Below are 22,029 nucleotides of genomic sequence, written 5' to 3'. Positions count from 1 at the left end.
ACCCAAGGTGTCAAGGTCAGATTTTGGATCTAATTAAAGCTGTGGTCAAATAGGGGCTGTACCACTTCCCAGCGGAATGACCCCGATCAAGTCTGTTAACTACTTTAGGCCTCAGTGCTATAATCTATTAAATGGGGATAGCAATGATCTTTATCATAGGGCTGATGTGAGAATTAGAGAAAACGTACATAAAAGATAAAATAATATCCATGATATAGTGCCTAATTAATGTATCAGCTGCTGTGATGTTAATGATAAATATTACTGAGATTATGCTAGTATTACCTCTGATTGCTTCTTGATCTGTCAGCTCATTTAGACGTCTTAAAACAATGTCCATTTATTTCCTGCAGTTTTCAGATCTTAGCTGCTGACTTCCTTCTAAATTCAGATTTCCTAAAGCCAACAGAATTGCCTTTCTTTGATTTACTTTTTTTTTTTTTGCTGCAAACTACATAATTGGGAAATTCTTTGTTCCATTCATTGGAAATGATTTATACATATAAACATGCATTATGCATATATTTTGAATATATAACTTTATATATTTATCCAAGCACAAGTATTACATATAATGAGCTAAATATATGTGTCATATATGCCCGTATATGTAGATAAATGTGTATATGTATGAACATGCACATATATGCATATGCAAAACTCAGTCCTGCATTCATGATTACAGTCTAGTGAAATATTTTTTCTGTGTATGACTGTATTTTCTCCTTAATGCAAAGTATAGTAGATGGAAAAATGGTCCCTTCAAAATATCTACCCCCTAATCCCCAGAATCCATGAATTGCTACCTTACATGGTAAAAGGAATTTTGCAAATGTGATTAGGTTAAGAATTTTGATATGAGATGGTTATTCTGGATTATCTGAGTGGGCTCAATGTAATCATCATTATCATTAAGTCACGAAGTCATGTCCTATCCTTTGTGACTTCATGAAGACTGAAGCCTGCCAGGTTCCTCTGTCCATGGGCTTTACCAGGCAAGAACATCAAATTGGATTGCCATTTCCCTTCTCCAGGAGGCCTTCCTGACTCAGGGATCAAACCCGAGTCTCCTGCACTGGCAGGCAGATTCTTTACCACTGAGGCATCAATCAGAAGTGTCCTTATAGGAGGACATGAGGTAGAGAAGAGCATCAGGGGTGGAGAAGGAGACTCAACTTGATAGCAAAAGAAAGAGAGAGATAAACAGACAGACACAGAAACTATGTCTCTGGCTTCAAAGTCCTGTTGATGTCTAGATTTCAGAAATCCTGCCTTTCAGAACTGTAAAATAATAAATCTATATTGTCTTAGATTAATTAAATTGATATTGTTAAGACTGCCGGGAGAAATATCAATAACCTCTGATACACAGATGACACCACCCTTATGACAGAAAGCAAAGAAATAAAGAGCCTCTTAATGAAAATGAAAGGGGAGAGTGAAAAGGTTAGATTTAAAACTCAACATTCAGAAAACTAAGATCATGGCATCTTGTCTGATCACTTGATGGCAAATAGATGGGGAAACAATGGAAACAGTAACCAACTTTATTATTCTGAGGCTCCAAAATCACTGCAGATGATGACTGTAGCCATGAAATTAAAAGACACTTGCTGCTTGGAAGCAAAGTTATGACCAACCTAGACAGCATATTAAAAAGCAGAGACATTACTTTGCCAACAATGGTCCGTCTAGTCAAAGCTATGGTTTTTCCAGTAGTCATGTATGGATGTGAGAGTTGGACTATAAAGAAAGCTGAGCGCCAAAGAACTGATGTTTTTGAACTGTGGTGATGGAGAAGACTCTTGAGAGTCCCTTGGACTGCAAGGAGGTCAAACCAGCCAATCCTAAAGAAAATCAGTCCTGAATATTCATTGGAAGGACTGATGTTGAAGCTGAAGCTCCAATACTTTGACCACCTGATGCAAAGAGCTGACTCATTTGAAAAGACCCAGATACTGGGAAAGATTGAGGGCAGGAGGAGAAGGCGACGACAGAGGATGAGATGGTTGGATGGCATCAACAACTTGATGGACATGAGTTTGAGTAAACTCCTGGAGTTGGTGATGGACAGGGAAGCCTGGTGTGCTGCAGTTCATGGGGTCGCTGAGTTGGACACAACTGAGTGACTGAACGGAACCGATATTGTGTGAAGGTGTGTGTGTGGTAATGAATTGCAGAAGCACTAGTAAACTAATACACAACCCTCACAGGGATGTTGGTGCTCCCATTTTCAGATGAGAGAACTGAAGTTTGGAAAAGTAAAGTGACTTGCCCATGGAGATACACCTTGTCAATAGTCGTGTTAGGAATCAAACCTGGAGTTCACATTTCAGGAAGTGTGTATATGAATGTGTGTGTAAGAGCATATGTTTGTGAGCGAGTGTGTGTATGTGTGTGTGTGTGTGTGTCACTTCAGCCATGTTATAACTGTAGCTGCATGGTATTTTCCTTTTGTCTGGGGCCAGGAAAAGACTGGCATAGCAGGAGAGGAAGGAAGGAAGATAAAAGGCCAGGGTTCACTTATTAATAGTAAGACCCTTAGAGATGGAGGGAGAGAGAGAATAAGAACAGAACTCGTAAAGGCGAATGATCCTTTGAGTTTTAAAACATCAGCAGCTCTCTCCCCCAAGCCACCTTGGGGCACAGGATGATTTATGCAAAGGTCTATTTAGTTGTTGGTTTCTGGTTTTTTTTTTTTTTTTAATCTTATTTTTGTACCATGCAACATAATTATACAGCTCCTTTAGAACATTCTGTCGTCTGGGAGATTTTCTTACAGAAATTCTAAAGAGTGTAGGCTCACAGGAAACCAGCCAAGATCCTCATGAAACTATATTTATACATATGCCAAAATGAAAGACATAAAATAAGTACAAAGATACAAACCGGGCATTTTAGCTGAAGGCAATGAATGTGCTACCCTGAACACACCCCTCACATTACAGAGAATACTAGAACTGGATGGGGCTTCAGAGACTGTACCATGAAATCTGGTATGTGTTTAGCCAAGAGCATGCTTTATTTAATCCTTCCAGCAATGTCGTGAGAGGGATACTTTCATTCCAACATTGCCACTAAGGACCCTGAGGCTTGGCATTTTAAATTCCTTGACCAAGATCACACGAGCACTTTGGCAAAGCCAGGATGTGGACTTGGATCTTCCTCCTTCAAGTCTGAGGCTATTCCACTTTAGCACACATGACAGCTTCCAAACTGCTTGTTTTGAGAAAAAAAAAAAAAAGGGAAACTAGGACTGAAAAGAAATGACATTTATACAAATTCCTAAGGCATTCATACAAATGGCATTCATACAAATTCTCTTATTTATTCATGTATTTACCTGCTCACTCATTCATTCCTTAATGGCTTATGGAATTAATAAAATTATGTATTGAAACCACAGACTAGAAACTTTTTTAACAGGGAAGGGAAACAAATCCCGGGGTGGGGGGGGGCGGTGAAGAATACAATTAACAGTAAGAAGATGGCCTTCATTTCCCCTCCAGGGGATCCTCCCAACCCAGGGATCGAACCCCTGTCTCCTGACTCTCCTGCATTGGCAGGCAGATTCTTTACCACTAGTGCCACTCGGGAAGCTCAAATCATATTTAAACACAATTAATATATTCAGATCAGAATAGAGTAGCTGGGGACATCTCCTATCCTAATGCCACCTCCTCACTGGCAGTGAGACCATTCCGGGCCTCAGGTTTCTCCTATGAATGATCTAAGAAACACTGAAATTTCAAACATGTTGATGGCATTGCTCACCACCTCTTATACAGGTATATATAGGACACATCTCTCTTTGCAAATTATGTCAGAAAAATGAGTGTATCTTCTGGAAAATGACATAAAGCAAACCATATCCTCCCCCCACCCCACCCCCAAAACAAAACAAAACAAAAACTGCAAACTTCCTGTTCTCAAACAAGTATAATTCTACTATCCACCATGTTTTGTTTTGTTTTCTCCTGTTCACTTTGGTAACCGGGACAAACCACAGCTAAACTGATCTCCTGTTGAGTAACCTTCCCATTCCAGGTTCCTGACATCATTTTCTCCCTTTCCCTTTCTCTCCTTACAATCGGCTCTGATCTGTCCTATCTTTATCCATTTTTTATAGGTTGGATTTATGTGGATAATATTACATTCTCTTGGAAGAATGCACGGTATACATAGTAAACACATGCATATAAATGAAACAAACTTGGTTGCTAGGTAACTTGAATAAGTCTTTAGAGAGAAGAAGTGCTTCCTCACCCACAAGATTCATTCTACACGCTTCATCTTAGTAGCCAATGACCTTCTCAAACATCTCAAACCCACCTGCTTCTCTTAGCATGCTGGAACCTGTGGTCTGCCACGATCAGTCGGGGCCGAGTGAGGCTCAGAGACCAGGCCCCAGAGTCCACCTTGCCCCTGGAGGGCGAGGACTTGTACTCGATGCTTCTTTGCATTCTCGGCATCCCAACCACCAAGCACAGAGTCGGGGCAACAAATCTTAGTGGAAGAATTCTTTACTTCAACAATCATGGCTTTGAACGAGTCCTAGAGCAGGCAGTGTGGACTGACAGTAAGGACACACAGGTGACTAAGACTCTGTCCCTGCTCGTGAGGAATGTACGGTGTGACAGGGACCAGACTGAAAAGCAGGTAAGTCAACGGAGCAGTGGGCTTGCAACGTGGAGGGGCGTGGGAGGCTGCATGACCCGGGGAAAGGCTATCTCACTGAGTTTCAAGGAGTTCGGCCTGACCAGTGGCTGACAGCCAGGACAGAAAGTCAGAGGTCCAATCTGCGAGAGGTGTCAAGGTGTCACTGGGATAAATTAGAATTGGAGAAAAATGTCAATGGCCCTTCCTTGGTAAGAGGGCCCCATGGGAAGAGAAAAAAACATAAATAAACCAATAAATAAATATATATAAATAAGGCGAGAAAAACACTCCTTTCTGTGCACGCCCTAGCCTCATTTGATAAACACCGTGCGTGAGTGTTCAGTTGCTCAGTCGTGTCTGACTCTTTGCAACCCTATGGACTGTAGCCCACCAGGCTCCTCTTCCCATGGAATTTTCCAGGCAAGAATACTGCAGTGGGTTGCCATTTCCTATTCCAGGGGATTTTCCTGACCCAGGGATCAAACCTCGGTTTCTTACGTCTCCTGCCCTGGCAGGTGGATTCTTTATCACTAGCACCACCTGGGAAGCCCCTGTTAGCATTAAGGTGATATTTAAATATTATCCACTCAGAAGGACAAGGCATTATATACCCAGCTCCATGGTAACTGCACATCTCTGTCCTGCCCTTCTCTTGGGGCTCAGAGAAGACTTGCTGAGGAAGATAACATCTATACCGAGACCTGAAAATAAAACAGTGTGCAAGCTAAAGCCAGGGAGAAATGAGAGGCAGCGGGGAGGAGAGATGGAGGAGAGGCAGAGGGAGCAATGTTGAAAACTCCAGAAGCTGAAGCCGAGATGCATAGTTCAGGAACAGGGACACAGCTGGAAATACAACTGAAAAGGCTGGACTGCGAACAATTTCCTTAGGCATGTCAATTGAGGAACTTCATCTAACAAGTATTAACTGAGCACCTACCATGCGTCAGGGACTGTTCTAACGTGTTGGAGATACAGCAGTAAGTAGGACATACAATTCAGCCACTGGAAGATGAACTGAGATGTTTTTATACTAGATTATACTATGCTAGACTATATGTTTTTTTATTAGACTCAGCACAACTCCCATTAACTGAGTGCCTAAGTGTGTTGGCCTCAGTGCTCATACAATTTCATTCAATCCTTCTGATGCTGCTGGAATCACATCTGATTCTACACGAAACGAGAGACTCAGAGGTCTTCAGTGATTGGCTCAAAACCACGTGGCCGGAAGTAGCCAGAGGCCAGAAGCAATGTCAGATAAAGGAGCCACTCAGACTGGGCTTAAATCCTGAGGCCTCCGCTTACTGGCTGTGTGACCTTAAGCCAGTCACTGAGCCGCTCTGTGCCCAGCTGCCTTGACAGTGAATCAGAACCGTAAAGCTAGTACTGATGCAGGAGACAGACGGGCTCCAGGTTAGACATTTACAACCAGCCAGCCTCCTGACTGCATTTCCTGAGACAAGAGATAGGTGGGCTCCAGTTGGGGCATTTACAGGTGGCCTCCTGTTTGGCCTCTGAAAGGAAGCTGTAACAACGGGGTAAATAGCCAGTGTTTGAATCTTGTCAACACCTTAAGGGAATAGTCATGGAAAGAACAAACAGGGGCAAAACCCTGTCTACGTAAACGATTAAGGGATCTCCCTTCTCCCTCTTTTGGATCAAGGAAGAGACACTACACGTGCACAGAAAGTGGATCAAAAGTCAGGGGATAATTCCAGGCCATAATGAGTCTTGCTCCTCCCAGAAGCCTTCATTTTGAGATCCATCTTGGCAGAGGGGTGCTTGCATACACAGGGGGATGAGTGTCCCTGGGTAGGTTAGGTGTGGAAAAAGAAACCAGATAATTGGCCTGGAGGAAGACAAAGACCCAGAAGACCTGCCCTGTATCAAGGACCACCTCTTTACTGTGCTCCTCCTCACTCAGGGGAGGCCCACACCCTTTGGCTCCAAGCTTGCATCTCTGCCTTGCTTCTACCTCATCTAAACAAACTGTTTCTCTATGTCCTCTCCCTCTTCTTGTTGTGCTATGTCCCTAATAATAACTTAGTATCTGGATTTACAGTTTCTGCCTCCGTGATAAATGTATTTTTCACTGGGGGCAAAGATCCAGGGAAAAATAGCTTATAGCCTCTAGTCCTTGCTGCTCTGGATAGGATTCCTGGTTCTCATCCAGGATCAGTTCAGTTCAGTTCAGTTGCTCATTCATGTCTGACTCTTTGTGACCCCATGGACTGCAGCACGCCAGGCCTCCCTGCTCATCACCAACTCCAGAAGCTTGCTCAGACTCAAGTCCATTGAGTCGGTGATGCCACCCAACCATCTCATCCTCTGTTGTCCCCTTCTCCTGCCTTCAATGTTTCCCAGCATCAGGATCTTTTCAAATGAGTCAGTTCTTCACATCAGGTGGCCGAAGTATTAGAGTTTCAGCTTCAGCATCAGTCCTTCCAACGAATATTCAGGACTGATCTCCTTTAGGATGGACCAGTTGGATCTCCTTGCAGTACCAGGGACTCTCAAGAGTCTTCTCCAACACCACAGTTCAAAAGCATCAATTCTTCGGCATTCAGCTTTCTTTATAGTCCAATTCGCACATCCATACATGACTACAGGAAAAACCATAGCTCTGACTAGACGGACCTCTGTAGGCAGGATACCCAGGTTCAATTCCTGGGCAGGGAATTAAGATCTGACTTCACGCCACCTCTCCCTGCTGCCTCGCTGAGATCAGTACCTCCTTTATAGATCTGTTATGAGAATGCGACGGGCTAAGAAAGCTGAGTGCCAAAAAAATTGATGCTTTTGAACTGTGGTGTTGGAGAAGACTCTTGAGAGTCCCTTGGACTGCAAGGAGATCCAACCAGTCCATCCTAAAGGAGATCAGTCCTGGGTGTTCATTGGAAGGACTGATGCTGAAGCTGAAACTCCAGTACTTTGGCCACCAAATGCGAAGAGTTGACTCATTGGAAAAGACCCTGATGCTGGGAGGGACTGGGGGCAGGAGGAGAAGGGGACGACAGAGGATGAGATGGCTGGATGGCATCACCGACTCGATGGACATGAGTTTGAGTAAACTCCGGGAGTTGGTGATGGACAGGGAGGCCTGGTGTGCTGCGATTCATGGGGCCGCAAAGAGTCGGACACGAGTGAGCGACTGAACTGACCTGAACTGAATGTAATCAAGGCACTTAGAACGGTCCTGGCACACAGGAAGTGCTTCGTAAGGGTTAGCTGCTATTATTAACCTGCCTGCAACAAGCTTTATGAAATTCGTGCTACCCAGGGAACTCTCAGAAGGGCACAGAGCTCTGAAACAAGTCAACAAGGTCCCCTTGAGTGAGGGTTTGTTTTCCTTGCTTAATTCAATAGCCTGCCACTTCTCTCCACCAACTTTCACATAAGTACCTGCTAATGGTTTTCATTGTTTTGTTTATAGTGCTTCTAACAAATGCGGCTAACTTCTCATTTGCATCCTTAATAGACAATTTTCAAAGACTGTTGACACTGCAGTTGGTTTTAGGAGACCTGAATTTTATCCCCATTTTCCTCCTGTTTGTCAGTATTTGGAGGAGCCTCAACAGCTCACAGCACACTTGCACTCTCTTAATTCAGTCTCATTTAAAACTTTCAGAGACCTTTCTGGGCAGGGCTGGTTACCTTGTCCTTGTCTCACAGACAAGAGGTTGAGCCCCTCAGGTCACTGAGCAAGTGGAGGCCTGTTGTCGTTACTGTCATTTACTTTAGCTACTTTATTTAACAAATACCTAATAGAGCTAAATCTGCACACTTTATAAATATTAATGTAAATTGTGATGCTGGGCCTTCCCTGGTGGGCTCAGCAGTAAAAAATCCACCTGCCAATGCAGGAGACTCAGGAGATCCAGGTCTGATCCCTGGGTGGGAAAGATTCCCTGGAGAAGGGAATGACTACCCTCTCCAGTATTCTTGCCTGGGAAATCCCACGGACAGAGGAGCCTGGCGGGCTACAGCTCATGGAGTAGCAAAGAGTAGGAAATGACCTAGGACCTAGTGATTAAACAATAATAAATTGTGATGCAATTAATGTCATGTATTCAATCCTCATAGCAACTCTATAGAGAGACACTATTATCATCACTTTTCTACAGGTGAGAAAACTGAGGCACAGGGATGTTAAGTAACTTGCTTAAGGTCACACAGTGAGAAGTGGCAAGCTACATTACTAGCCACGTGACCTTGGACACATTACTTATCCTGAATGGAGTAACAAATGCACTTTGCACTTTTTATAACCATCGTTACATTAAGGCAGATATTATTAAAATTTCAGAGATTCCAGAGACTGAAGGTCAAGGGTCCTGAGAGCCTGGCCTGATGTCTAAGAGAAAGTTAAAGGTGGTTAGGATTGGAACCCAGAGGTACCGATTCCCCTTGACCCTGGCAGTGTGCTATGGATGTAAGAGGCCCACAGTTTCTATGTCAAAATCCATTACTGCTTTGGTCCCCTGCTGTAAACTGTTATTTGCAACAGAAGGACACCCCTCCCCCCAAGCACAATAACAATGATGAGAACACAGCTGATTCGGTATTCAGGCCTCAGATCTAAGCCCATGCATAATTTACTCAGCACTGCCCTGCAGTCACTTCAGCTGAGGAGAGACCCTATAAATTCAGGTCTGCACACACTAATTTATTTCTTATTTATTTTACTGATACATATCTAGGGCCTCCAGCGAGCTGCTCTAACACCTGCTCAAAGGTGCCTCTGGCACCAAGCGTAACTGGGGCTGCGGTGGGGAGCCCCTGAAATGAGCCCCAGAAGGAAGACCAGATCCCACAGACTGGGACCATGCAGGTAAAATTAATTTCCTGTTAAACTGAAATTAAACACTTACGCGTTCCTCCACCTCCTCTTTCATAGTTCTCGGGGCTGGAAAGGTTGTGAGATGCTCTTTTCTCCTTCTCTATCTCAGTAAAGCACTGTGTGGGTTCAGTTTCTCAGGTGTGTCCGCCTCTTTGCAGCCCTAGGACAGTAGCCCGCCAGGCTTCTCTGTCCCTGGAATTCTCCAGGCGAGAACACTGGAGCGGCTTGCCCTTTCCTCCTGCAGAGGATCTTCCCAGCCCAGGGATGGAGCCTGTGTCTCTTGCATCTCCTGCATTGGCGGGCAGATTCTCTACCTCTGTGCCACCTGGGAAGCCCAGTACAGCACTGGGCGCACTTCAATGACTGACCGTCTTGCAACACAAAAGATCATTTTTCTGAGTCACAGAACGTCAAAAGGAGAACCAGCTGTCTACTATGAAGACATTAGCAGAAAGGGGATGAAGAGAAGGAAAAAGGCTGGCATTTTCTTGAGTGATGGCTAAGGATCAAATGCAATCCTAGAAGCTCTCCATGGCAGAGGTCCTGCTGCAGACATTATCAACATGGAAAACAAGGTAAACTGGAAGAGCCATTAGGCATCATTTTCCCAAAGATCTCATTTCGCAGGTGGTCAAATGGCAGCCCAGAGAGGGAGAGTGACTTGTCCCAGGTCACTGGACAAGTCGGTCCTAACATGACCCCCTCCTTCCGTCTCCTACTAACCTTAAAACTCAGCTGAATTCTTAACAGGAGTGAGAACTTCTCGAGCTTCCCCTGCATTGTTGCCTCTCCACCTCGCCTCTCCCAAGGAATTATTCTTATCGATAGGGACATGAGGCCAAAGAAGGACTAGCCTCTGAACTCGGCACTACTTACTCCCTGCAGAGACAGAGCCGGAAGCCTGGGCTGAGCCCACGTTCGGAAGCACCACAGCTGCTGCTTTCTCAGCGACACCTTCAAGGTGCCTGCTTTCATCTCCAAAATACACTGACCCCGGCTGCGGGGCAGATGCAGAAAGGGCAGGAGACTTTTACAGGAAAGAAGTCCTGATCCTAGGGTGCAGCCTGGACGTGTGTACCATTTATTATAATCACTAATCAATTATTTACCTTTCTTCTTCCGTTCTTCTTCTCAATCCCCAGCCCAAAGGTTAGACTGTTGCCTTTTGCCTCTGGGGCTGAAAAAGCAGAGGCATAAAGGCCATTTCAGTGAAGGTCAGAGCCAGCCAGGCCCAGGCTGTGGTTCCTGACTTTTTTTTTCCTCTGCATCCATCCCACTGTGCTGTGAAGGGAGTGGTCAGGCCTCGGGGACAGAGACTCACCCGCAGAACATGAAGATGGTGCTGGAGGTGGCGTCATAGGGTAAGGGCACCGTCTGCTGCAGACACAGCTGCTCGCAGCCGCCGTTGAAGCCGTCGGAGCAGTCGATGCCTTTGGAGTGGTCGTAGCAGCCCGAGCCATCCTTCATGGGCCTCAGCTCCTCGGGGCACTGCTCAGAGGGAGAGAGAGGAGCGGGGTGGTTACGGGTGAAGAGGCGGTGGTCTCATCACGCCCTCTCCTCTCACCTTCTGAAAAGGGGCAGGGGTCAGGACTGCAGAGAGCAGCTCAAGGTCTTATCTGACCATGGGACTTCCCTGACGGTCCTGTGGTTAAGCCTTCGCCTTCTAACGTATCGGGTACGGGCTCCATCCCTGGTTGGGGACTGAGATTCCCCCAGGCTTTGTGGCCCAAAACACCAAAACATGAAACAGAGACAATTTTGTGACAAATTCACTAAAGACTTTAAAAATGGTCTGCATCTAAAAAAAAAATAATAATCTTTTAAAACAAAAAACAACAGAGTCTTATCTGACCAACTATTAAATAACAGCTGTGTGGCCGTGGACAAATTCCTTCACGCCTCTGAACCTCGGTGTACCCACCTGTACAATGGAACTTTTGTCTACACCTGTCTTGTAAAGTTGTAAGAATGAAGGGAGGTCGTGAGTGCAGAGTGCTAAGAACTCCGTGGCTGATATGGCAACCACGCAAGCAAATGTGAGCTGCTATGAACACTGCCCTTACTGGGGTCATCATCTGTACTGTGTTTATTATTACTGTCCCCCTGGGTCACTTGGGGAAGCAGCCCGATATATTTTTAAGAGCTTCTACCAATATGAGTTTAAATTCCACATCTTCCCCTCTTCCTGCCTGATCTGGGGTAAGTTACTCACCCTCTCTGAATTTCAACTTCCTACAAGCTCAGCACCTGCTTTGGTGGATTTGGTGTCAAGCTTAAGTTGGATCGCAGGGGCTGTGGAACTTACTTTGGAATTTGGCATGCAGTTTCGTACTCATCAAATGTAATTTCTCTTCCTGTCTTGAATGTGTAACCTATTCTCTAGCCTCAAACCTGAAGTCCTAAATGAGACTCGTACATCCCCACAAAAGGTGTTTTAAACAGTCTGCTAACCTCCAATCTGGCCTCTTCTCCATCATCCTCCTAGTAGCCACCAGTGTGATATTTCTAAATAGCATCACTCCCGAGTGCAAATAAATAAATGCATTCTAAACAACAACAGCAAAGTGAACCTTCCTAAAGCTGACAGCCAAGGTCCAGCTACTGATCCCATGGACAGATGATTTCAAAGTCTCTGTCTAGCCACAAGCACCTTCCTCTAGGTAACCAAACAGGCTGCCCTCTGGTCCCTTGAAAACCTCACCAATTCCAACCTTGAGAACCTCAGTTGAATGCTCTTTTCGAGGGCGTGCCTGCACCTGCTAAGTGCTCTGTGAATGGAAGCTCTTATAGCCTTGGGAAAACCACCTATTTATTTAATCTAGATTCCCATCATTTGATGAAGCTGAGCTCATCTCCAGTCCAGCAGATGGAGAACGCAGTCCCAACTCTCCTGTGTTCGGGAGAGAAAATGAGGTACTAGGTTTTAATTTCAGTCATCCGGCTGGCATTTCCTGTCCACCAAGATTAACACTCAGAGTCCAGCCCTCTTCATCCATCACTGGACATTGCTGATTAAAATGCCCTTCCCACGTTCCTCTCCTCCCAACCAGCTCCCCTGTCCCCTCCCTCCTCCCTAAGCCATCATCCTGAACAACATCAATAACAAAACACACACCCCAAAGTTAATTTACAAAACCCACAGTAACAAAGAAAGGTCAGCTCTCTTGGAAATTAAATTTTGCCTAAGAAGAATTCATAATTACAAATGCACCAGAGAGTTCTTCGAGACACTTGAGACTGGCGCCAGGAAGGGTGACAGAGAGAGTTGGTTATAAATGGCCTTTGTCAAGCAGCAGAAAGGTTATAAAACTGGCTACATTTTGTGCTTAAAAAGAAAAATCAATTTTCCGTGGGAGTGAAGTGCTGTACATATTAATACAAGCTCAGAGGAAGCCCTTGCTTGTCTCGGAACACTCAGTGTCAGCCAGAAAGGCACTTGGTCATGAGGTCATTTGATGGCATGCGCTGCTGCCTGAGGCTGGTCTGTCTGTCTGCAGAGACTCGGGGTGAGTGCTGGAAGGGAGGGCTGACCTTCTCAGCAGGTAACAGAAGATACTACTCCATCAGGTAACTCACGACTCTTTCCATCAACCCCTACTGATTCCCTACCACTCTTGTTCTTTAAAACAATACATTTTATACTCCAGGCATAATCTAAGCACTTTATCTGATTTAATTCAGTTAACCTTTATGGCAAACCTATGAGGTCATATGAGAGGCTAATGCACACGTGCCATGTGCGTGCTAAACTGCTTCAGTCATGTCTGACTCTTTGCAACCCACAGACTGTAGCCCGTCAGGCTCCTCTGTCCATGGGATTTTCCAGGGAAGAATACTGGAGTGGATCACCATGCTCTCCTCCAGGCGAGAGGAGATCAAACCCTCCAGGGATCAACCCCACGTCTCTTATGCCTCCTGCATGGGCAGGCGGGTTCTTTACCACTAGCACCACCTGGGAAGCCTCCCAAAGATATATCCCCATCCTAACCTTTGGAACCTGTGAATGTTACCTTCTACAGAAAAAGGCTTTTCACAGATATAATTAAATCAACACTGTTGAGATGAAGATACTGCCCTGGTGTGATCCAGGTAGCTCTAAATGCTGTCACAAAGGCCCTTTTAAAAGAGAAGCAGAGAGAGATTACACACAGAGAGAGTCATGGTGGGGGAAGCAGTGATGGGGGCGATGTGGCCACAGTCGCCCAACACTGCAGGCACCAGAAGCTGGAGAGGCCGGGACATTCCCCCCTAAAGCCCTGGGAGCGGGCAGGACCCCACTGACACCGTGACCTCACACGTCTGGCCTTCAGAACCTCGAGAGAACACATGTCTATTTTCTCATGCCACTGCGTTTGCTAGGCCGCTCTTAAATTTCTAATCTTCAAAACTGGCGGGAGATAATAAATGCCTTTTGTTTTAAGCTGCCCAATTTGGGGATAATTTGTTACACAGCAATAGATAACTAATACAGTGAGATAAATACATCAAGCGCTTGGCACGGTGTTCGGCAGACGCTAGCTGCCAGCTGCCATTCTGGGTATGATTAAGGAGCTTAGGATCCAGATTGAGAAATGAGAAATACACCTCTCTGTTAGACAGAGAACTAGTTACACAGGAAATGTGAAGAACCATGGTGTAATATCTGAACGGGAAAACGGAAACCCTGCGAATGTGCTTGACTGGGGAGTGTCACAGTAGGGGGGCCTGGGACAGAGATGGCTTCTCATGGGGAGGAGACAGACGTCACCGAAGCCAAGGGGACATTCTGTTTTCTAGGAAGAGGAAGTACAGAACCCTTCCCAGGAATACCACGCATGTGCCCGGTGGCCTGGTACTGAGCTGGGCCTCAGCTTTCTTTCTTTAAATAGGGGGGATAGCTTGGAGACGGGACCTGATGAGACCGGAGACTAGGGTGATTTCAGTCTTGAACTGCACACAGGCCTTGGATGCTGAGCATCTAGGCAAGTGCTTCCGCTCTGAAACAGTCTCAGGCTCCTTATCTGTAAGAGAGAAATAAGAATGCTTTTCTGGGAGGCATTTCTGGAGACCCTGTGAGAAAACAACCTAGAATATCTGGCTCAGAACCTGGCACGTCATAAGCACTTAGTGAATGAAGGATAAATGAACGGGTGAGTGGAACAAACGGTAAATGGATGAACCCATGCCCCCCACAAAGCCTAAGTGGGACTCTCAGTGCATCTGTTCTTTCTCACCCATCTAAGTCCTTCACTGGATCATTTAGCAAACGTATATTGAACGTCTACTCAGTGCTAAGCATACATGCTGGGTGCTGGACATGCAGCAGTAAAGAAGACAAGCAAGACCTTGTTCTCAGGGGGAATAAATTCTAGAGAGACGACAAATAATTAACAGGAAGTAAAATGATTATTTCATAGTGCAAAGAAGTACAACAAAAGGTCAGTTCAGTCGCTCAGTCGTGTCCGACTCTGCAACCGCATGAACCACAGCATGCCATGCCAGGCCTCCCTGTCCATCACCAACTCCCGGAGTTTACTCAGACTCATGTCCATTGAGTTGGTGATGCCATCCGACCATCTCATCCTCTGTCGTCCCCTTCTCCTCCTGCCCCCAATCCCTCCCAGCATCAGGGTCTTTTCCAATGAGTCAGCTCTTCACATGAGGTGGCCAAAGGATTGGAGTTTCAGCTTCAACATCAGTCCTTCCAATGAACACCCAGGACTGATCTCCTTTAGAATGCACTGGTTGGATCTCCTTGCAGTCCAAGGGACTCTCAAGAATCTTCTCCAACACCACAGTTCAAAAGCATTACTTATTCAGTGCTCAGCTTTCTTTATAGTCCAACTCTCACATCCATACGTGAGTACAACAGAAGTACAATGTGATAAAAAGTGAATGGGGATAGAGTCAAAGAGGTATATAAACTGAGCACTTGAGTGAAGCCTGAACAGTAAGTGGAATCTCCCAGCAGAATATAAGTGGAGAGAGTTATCCAAGAAGTAATAGCAAGTATGAAAGTCCTGAGGCAGGAACAGTGTTGTCCTATCCATGGAACAGAGGAGACCAATGCAGCTGAAGCTTCATGAGACAGGAATAAACAAGGTTAGTAAAAGGCAAGCGGGCAGAGGTACGAAGGGACCAGATCACTTAAGCCAGGGGTTGGCGAACTGTGGTCTATAAGACAAATGTAGTCAGAGAACTGTGCTTTTTTCTTTTTAATTATGCATTTAAAAATGTTGAGATACTTAGAGATTCACATAAAGCTTTAAGAAACAACACTCAAATGGTAAAGAATCTGCCTGCAATGTGGGAGACCAGGGTTCCATCCCTGGGTTGGGAAGATCCCCTGGAGGAGGGAATGGCAACCCACTCCAGTATTCTTGCCTGGAGAATCCCCATGGACAGAGGAGCCTGGCGGGCTACAGTCAATGGGGTCGCAAAGAGACAGACACAACTGAGCGACTAACCACACACAGCACAACACAGAAAGATATGATGAGTTACCACTTTCCCTAAATGGTAATATCTTGGAAAACTATAGTAAAGTATCACAACCAGGATATATATATAGACAATCAAGATACAGAACATTTCCACCACTACGTGCATCCCTCCTCTTGCCCTTTAAAGCCATACCCTCTGCTCACCTGACTCCCTTCCTGAGTACTTGGCAACAACCAGTATGTTCTCTATCTCTCATATTCATCCAGGTGGTTTCATGTATCAATATTTAGTTCCTTTTTAAATGAAGAGTATTATGCTATGGCATGGATGGACTATGCAAGTGTGTGTGTGTTAGCTGCTTGCATCTCCATGGACTGTTGCCTGCCAGGCTCCTCTGTTCATGAAATTTCCCAGGGCAGAATACTTGGAGTGGGTTGCCACTTCCTTCTCTCGGGGATCTTCCCGACCCAGGGATTGAACCTGCGTATCTGGCATCTCCTGCACTGGCAAGTAGATGATTTACTGCTACCTCGTAAGCCCTAAAGCTGCACTGGTGTGCAGGATTTTTTGTGAGGACGTAAGTTTTCATTCCCCTGGGGGAAAAAATGCCAAGGAGTATAATTTCTCAGTTGTATGATAATTGCATGTCTAATATTTTTAGGAAGCTGTCAAACTTTTCCAGGGTGGTGGTACCAATCTAAATCCCCACAAGCAAAATACGAGCAGTCCAGTTTCTCCACGTCCTTGTCAACATCTGATGTTGTGAATATTTTTCATTTTAGCCACCCTGGCAGGGGTGTAGTCATACCCCTACTGTGGTTTCAGTTTGCATTTTCCTAATAGTTAGTGATGCTGAGCATCTTTTGTTTATTTGCCATCTCTATATCCTTTTCAGTGAGATGTCTCTCAATGTTTTTTGCTCATTTTCTAATTGGATTGTTTATCATCCTTAAGGTCTGAGAGTTCTTTATATATTCCAGACATTAGACTTTTGTCAGATACGCAGTTTGTAAATATTTTCTTTCCCACTTTGTAACTTGTCTTCTCATCTTCTTCCACTGAGCTTTCACAGAGCAAATGTTTTTCATTTTGATGAAATCCAAGTTATCATCTTCTCTTTTATGGATCATAAAAACTATATCTTGGAATCTAAGAACACTTTGCCAAGCTCAAATCTCAAATAGTTGCTCATGTGCGTGTGTATGTGTGTGTTCTGGAAGTGTTATAGCTTTATGTTTTACAGTTAATTCTAATTCTATGATGCATTTCAAGTTAATTTTTATACAAGGTGTGAGACGTACCCTGAGGACTACATCTCCAGTGAAATTATCCAAGCTTACAAATTTCTTTGAGGGGAGTTTTTAAGCTACATTTTCAATTTTCTTAAAAGTTATAGGGGGACTTCCCTGGTGGTCCATGGCTAAGACTTTGCACTTCCAATACAGGGGACCTGGGTTCAGTCCCACATGCTGCAAATAAGATCCAGCAAGCTACAATGAAGATCAAAGATTCTGTGTGCTGCAACGAAGATTGGTACAGCCAAAAATAAAAAAGAAAGTTACAGGGCAATTCAAATATCTATTTCAAACTGGGTGAATTGTCGTATTTTGCATTTTTCAAGGAAATAGTCCATTTCATTTAGGTTGTCAAATGTATGTGGGTATAGCTGTTTGTAGCAGTCCCTTATTAACCTTTTTGATGTTTGCAGGGTCTATAGTGATATCATCTGTCTTATTCCTGACATTGGTAACTTGTACTTCCCTTTTCTTTCAAAGTCTTGCCATTTTGTTTATTTTTTCAAGTTTTCTGGTGGTTCATTGGTAACTTGTATCTTCCCTTTCCTTTAAAAGTCTTGCTATTTTGTTTATTTTTTTTTCAAGTTTCCTGGTGATTCAGACAGTAAAGAATCTGCCTGTGATGCAGGAGACCTGGGCTTGATCCCTGAGTCAGGAAGACCCCCTGGAGAAGGGAACGGCTACCCACACCAGTATTCTTGTCTGGAAAATCCCAGGGACAGAGGAGCCCGGCAGGCTACAGTCCATGGGTTGCAAAGAGTCAGACACAATTGACTGACAAGCACTTTATTCCTGGTGTTGGTAACTTGGGTCTTCCCTCCTCTTGTCTTTAAAAGCCTTGTCATTTTATTCATTTTTTCAACTTTCTTGACATTTTCAAATAACCTTTTTTGTTGTTTCATTTATTTTTTATCTATTTTTCTGTTTTCAATTGTATTGATTTCTTCTGTTTGATTTGGGTTTACTATTCTCCTTTTAGTAGATTCTTGAAATAGGAACTTAGATTATTCATTTGAGACTGTTTTTCCCTAATTTATGCATTCATGGCTATAAATTTCCTCCTCATTAAATATAAAGACTTTCACTTTAAGGAAAAGGATGAATCACTGTGCTGTGTCCCACAAATTTTGATATATTGTCTTTTTATTTCATTCTGTTCAATGTATTTTTAATTTCCCTTGAGACTTCCTCTTCGACCCATAGATTATTTAGAAATATGGTGTGTAGTTTTCAGGTATTTAGGTGTTTAGGTGTTCCAGGTGTTATCTATTACTGCTTTCTAGTTTGATTCTGTGGTGGCTGGAGTCCACACTCTGTATGATTTAAATTCATTATATTTGTTGAGACTTTTACCACGGCCCAGAATATGGTCTATCTCAATACATGTCCCATAGGCACTTAAAAAGAATGTGCTCTGTTGTTGCTGAGCAGCGAGTTCTATAAATGTTAACTAGATCCTTCCAGTCGGAGGTGTTACTAAGCTAATCTATAACACTGTTCACTTTCTAATTGTTCTATCAGTTGTTGAGGGGGGTTATGGAAGGATCCAGATACAACTGTGCATTAGTCTATTTTTCCTTTCAGTTCAATTAGTTTTTGCTTCATACATTTTGCAGCTCTGTTGTTGAATGCATAAATATCTATGATTTCTATGTCTTCCTGGTGGACAACCCTTTCATTATTATATTCAGAGTCCTTCTCTTTGCTCAAAGGCCTACTTTATGATATTAATAAAGCTACTTCAGCTTTTGTTTGCTATGCATATGTCTTTTTCTGTTTACTCTCAAGTCTACCTAAATCATTATATGTGAAGTGAATTTCTCATAGAGAGCATATAATTGGGTCATGATTTTTTAACCACTCTGCCAATTTCAGTCTTTTAATTTGTGTAGTAAGATCACTTACATTTAACGTGATTCGAGATATCTTGGAACTTAAGTCTACTGGCTTATTTTCTGTTTACTGATCTCTGCTTTTCATTTCTCTGCTTTCTTTGTCTTACCTTCCTGTGGGTTACTTGAACATTTTTTAGAACTTCATTTTAATGTATCTATAATATTTGGGGACACATCTCTTGGTATAGTTTTTAGTGGTTGTTCTAGTATGCATAACTCATTCTAGTGTACTGGTGACAATATTCACCAGTTTAATTGATATGTAGAAAACTTACTTCTCTTTATGTCCTTTTATCCTCACCCATTTATAACATAATTTTCTTAAAAGTGAAAGTGAAAGTCACTCAGTCGTGTCTGACTCTTTGCGACCCCATGGACTATACAGTCCGTGGAATTCTCCAGGCCAGAATACTGCAGTGGGTAGCCCTTCCCTTCCCCCAGGGGATCTTCCCATCCCAGGGATCAAACCCAGGTCTTGCGCATTGCAGGTGGATTCTTTAGCAGCTGAGCCACAGGGAAGCCCAAGAATACTGGAGTGGGTAGCCTATCCCTTCTCCAGCAGATCTTCCCGACCCAGGAATTGAACTGGAAGATCCCCTGGAGAAGGGAAAGGCTACCCACTCCAGTATTCTGGCCTGGAGAGTTCCATGGACTGTACAGTTCATGGGGTCGCAGAGTCAGACATTGACTTTCACTTCACCAGGGAAATAAAGGGTGCAAGAGGATGTGGTAATTTTCTTAAGTATTCTTGTAAATACACAGTTGTCTCTCAGTATCCATAGCAGATTGGTTCCAGCCCTCCTCATGGATACCAAACTCCACTGACGCTCAAGGCCCTTATATGGCCTGGTACAGTGAACACAGTTATAGACACTCCACATATGCAGGTTGTCTGTCCACAAATCCAACCAACTGGGAAATTTACACCTGAGATTGTTGAATCTGTGGATGTGAAACCTGGGGATATTGGGTGGACTGTATTTAGAAGCACATCAGATATTGCCATCATTTTGACTTTAATCATAAAAACACAATGAAGATAACTCAAGAGGAGAAAAAAGGTCTAATGCAATTACCTATATCTTTGATAACCATGTTCTTTCTCCCCTTCCAGTGTTCCAAGATTCTTTCTTTTATGATTGCCTTTATGTTTGGTAACTTTCATTAAGCATTTATTTAAGCTAAGTCTACAGGTGACAAATTTTCTTAGTTTTCCTGCATCCTAGGATATCTTCATTCTCCTTCATTCCTAAAGGATTATTTTATAGGACACAGGCTTCTGGGTTGACAGATCTATTTTTTTATTCATTACTTGCAAAATGTTATGGCACTTCCTTCTGGCCTCCAGGATTTCTTATGAGAATTCATAATCATTCAAAATGGTTTTTCCCCTGTAGATGTCATTTCTCTCTCCTTGTTTTTAAGATTTTTTTTAAAGACATTTTTCAGAAATTTGCCTATGATGTGTTGGTGTGGACTTGTGTTTATCCTTGAGCTTTCTCAGCTTTTTGAAACTGTAGAATGATTCATTTTGCTAAATCAGGGAAGTTTTTAGCCATTGTTCATTTGTGTCCTTTTTCAGTCCTGCTGTTTCTTCTCTTATTCTCGGGCTCCAATGACACAAATGTTGGATCTTTTTTCACAGTCCTACAGGCCCATGAGACTATGTTCATTTTCTTTTTCAATCTATTTTCTCTTGATGTTCAGAGCGGGTAATTTCTATTGTTCTTTCAGTTCACTGATTATTTCCTTGTCCTCTCCATTCTGCTGGTGAGTCAATCTACTGCTTTATTTTAAAAAATCATTTATTGTATTTTTCAGCTACATAATTTCCATTTGCTTCTCCTTTATATTTTTTGGTTCTTTATTGAGATTTTCTCCCTCTCTCTCTCTTTTTTTTTTTCTTTTTGTCTATCTGTGCTTATAATTGCTTGTTTAAGCATTTTTATTAGGGCTATCCCAGCATATTCATCAGATAATTCTCATATGTCTGTTATCTTGGTAGCAGCATTTACTAGCTGTCTTTTTTCATTCTGTTTGAGTTCTCCCTGGTTCTTAGTATGACAAGTGATTCCCAATGGAAACCTAGACTTTTGCGGCATTATGTTATATTATTATTTTTTAAAATTCTGAATCTTAAAGATATCTTTTTTAATCTGGCTTTTTCTGACACCGCTCCAGCAGGGGAAAGGAGAGACACACCTGGTTATTGTCATGAGGAGACAGAACTCCAGTTTCCCCACTTGGCCTCCACGGATACCCAAGAGGGAAGGGTCCTCATTATGCTCAGGAATGGTGGGAATCTGCCTCCCTATTAGGACTCCGCTGATACCCGCTTGGATGGGAACAGTAGGTGCGCCGAGTCACTGTTCCCCACTGACGTGGTTGGAGAGGAGGAGTGACTTCATCACTCCTGGTCAACGGCCCTGACTTTCTACTAGCATCCTCTGGCAACACCTCAGCAGGCTTGGGAGAGCAGCGTATTACTGAAGGTTGAGGGTGATGTCCAGGCTCTTCATTAGTCTCCACTGACACTGGATGGACCTTGGATGGAGTTAGGAGGGCTGCTCACTACCTCTCAATGGGGATTAAAGTCCTGGCCCCTTACCTGACCTTCTCTGACACCCCTCTAGCCAGCAGGGAAGACTGGGTTGGCAGACTGTCTCAGTACAGCCTGCTAAAGATGAAATCTAGTTCCCAACTTTATTAGCATGGGGGGTGGGGAATAAGCATGTTGTGTCTATTTACTGATTTTTTCTGTGATGTTTGGCTAGAATAGAATGGTCAGTGTCTAAAATTTTCTATCTTGGTTGGCTTCCCTTTTCCTAATACTTTGGCTGAAGGAAGCAGGCTTTTGATTGTTTTTTTTGTTTTATTTGATTTTTTTTGTGGAGGTTTTCTGCTTTTTGCTTGTTTT

At 43.6% G+C, this 22,029-nt stretch overlaps 1 protein-coding gene across 3 annotated transcripts in view; it reads right to left on the bottom strand.

The window, feature by feature from the left end:
- The window catches only part of ASTN2 (astrotactin 2), a 988,998-nt gene that overhangs the window by 355,716 nt on the left and 611,253 nt on the right, over positions 1–22,029 (bottom strand). For all 3 annotated transcript variants that reach the window (XM_061163301.1, XM_061163302.1, XM_061163303.1), the window contains one exon: positions 10,821–10,987. In XM_061163301.1, the coding sequence (XP_061019284.1) occupies positions 10,821–10,987 (167 nt within the window). The remainder of the gene's footprint in view (positions 1–10,820; positions 10,988–22,029) is intronic.

Source organism: Dama dama, chromosome 16 (assembly GCF_033118175.1).
Source record: "Dama dama isolate Ldn47 chromosome 16, ASM3311817v1, whole genome shotgun sequence".
NCBI lineage: Eukaryota > Metazoa > Chordata > Mammalia > Artiodactyla > Cervidae > Dama > Dama dama.
The sequence above is the reverse complement of the archived record's forward strand: the minus strand, read 5'-3'. Positions and strand labels throughout refer to the sequence as shown.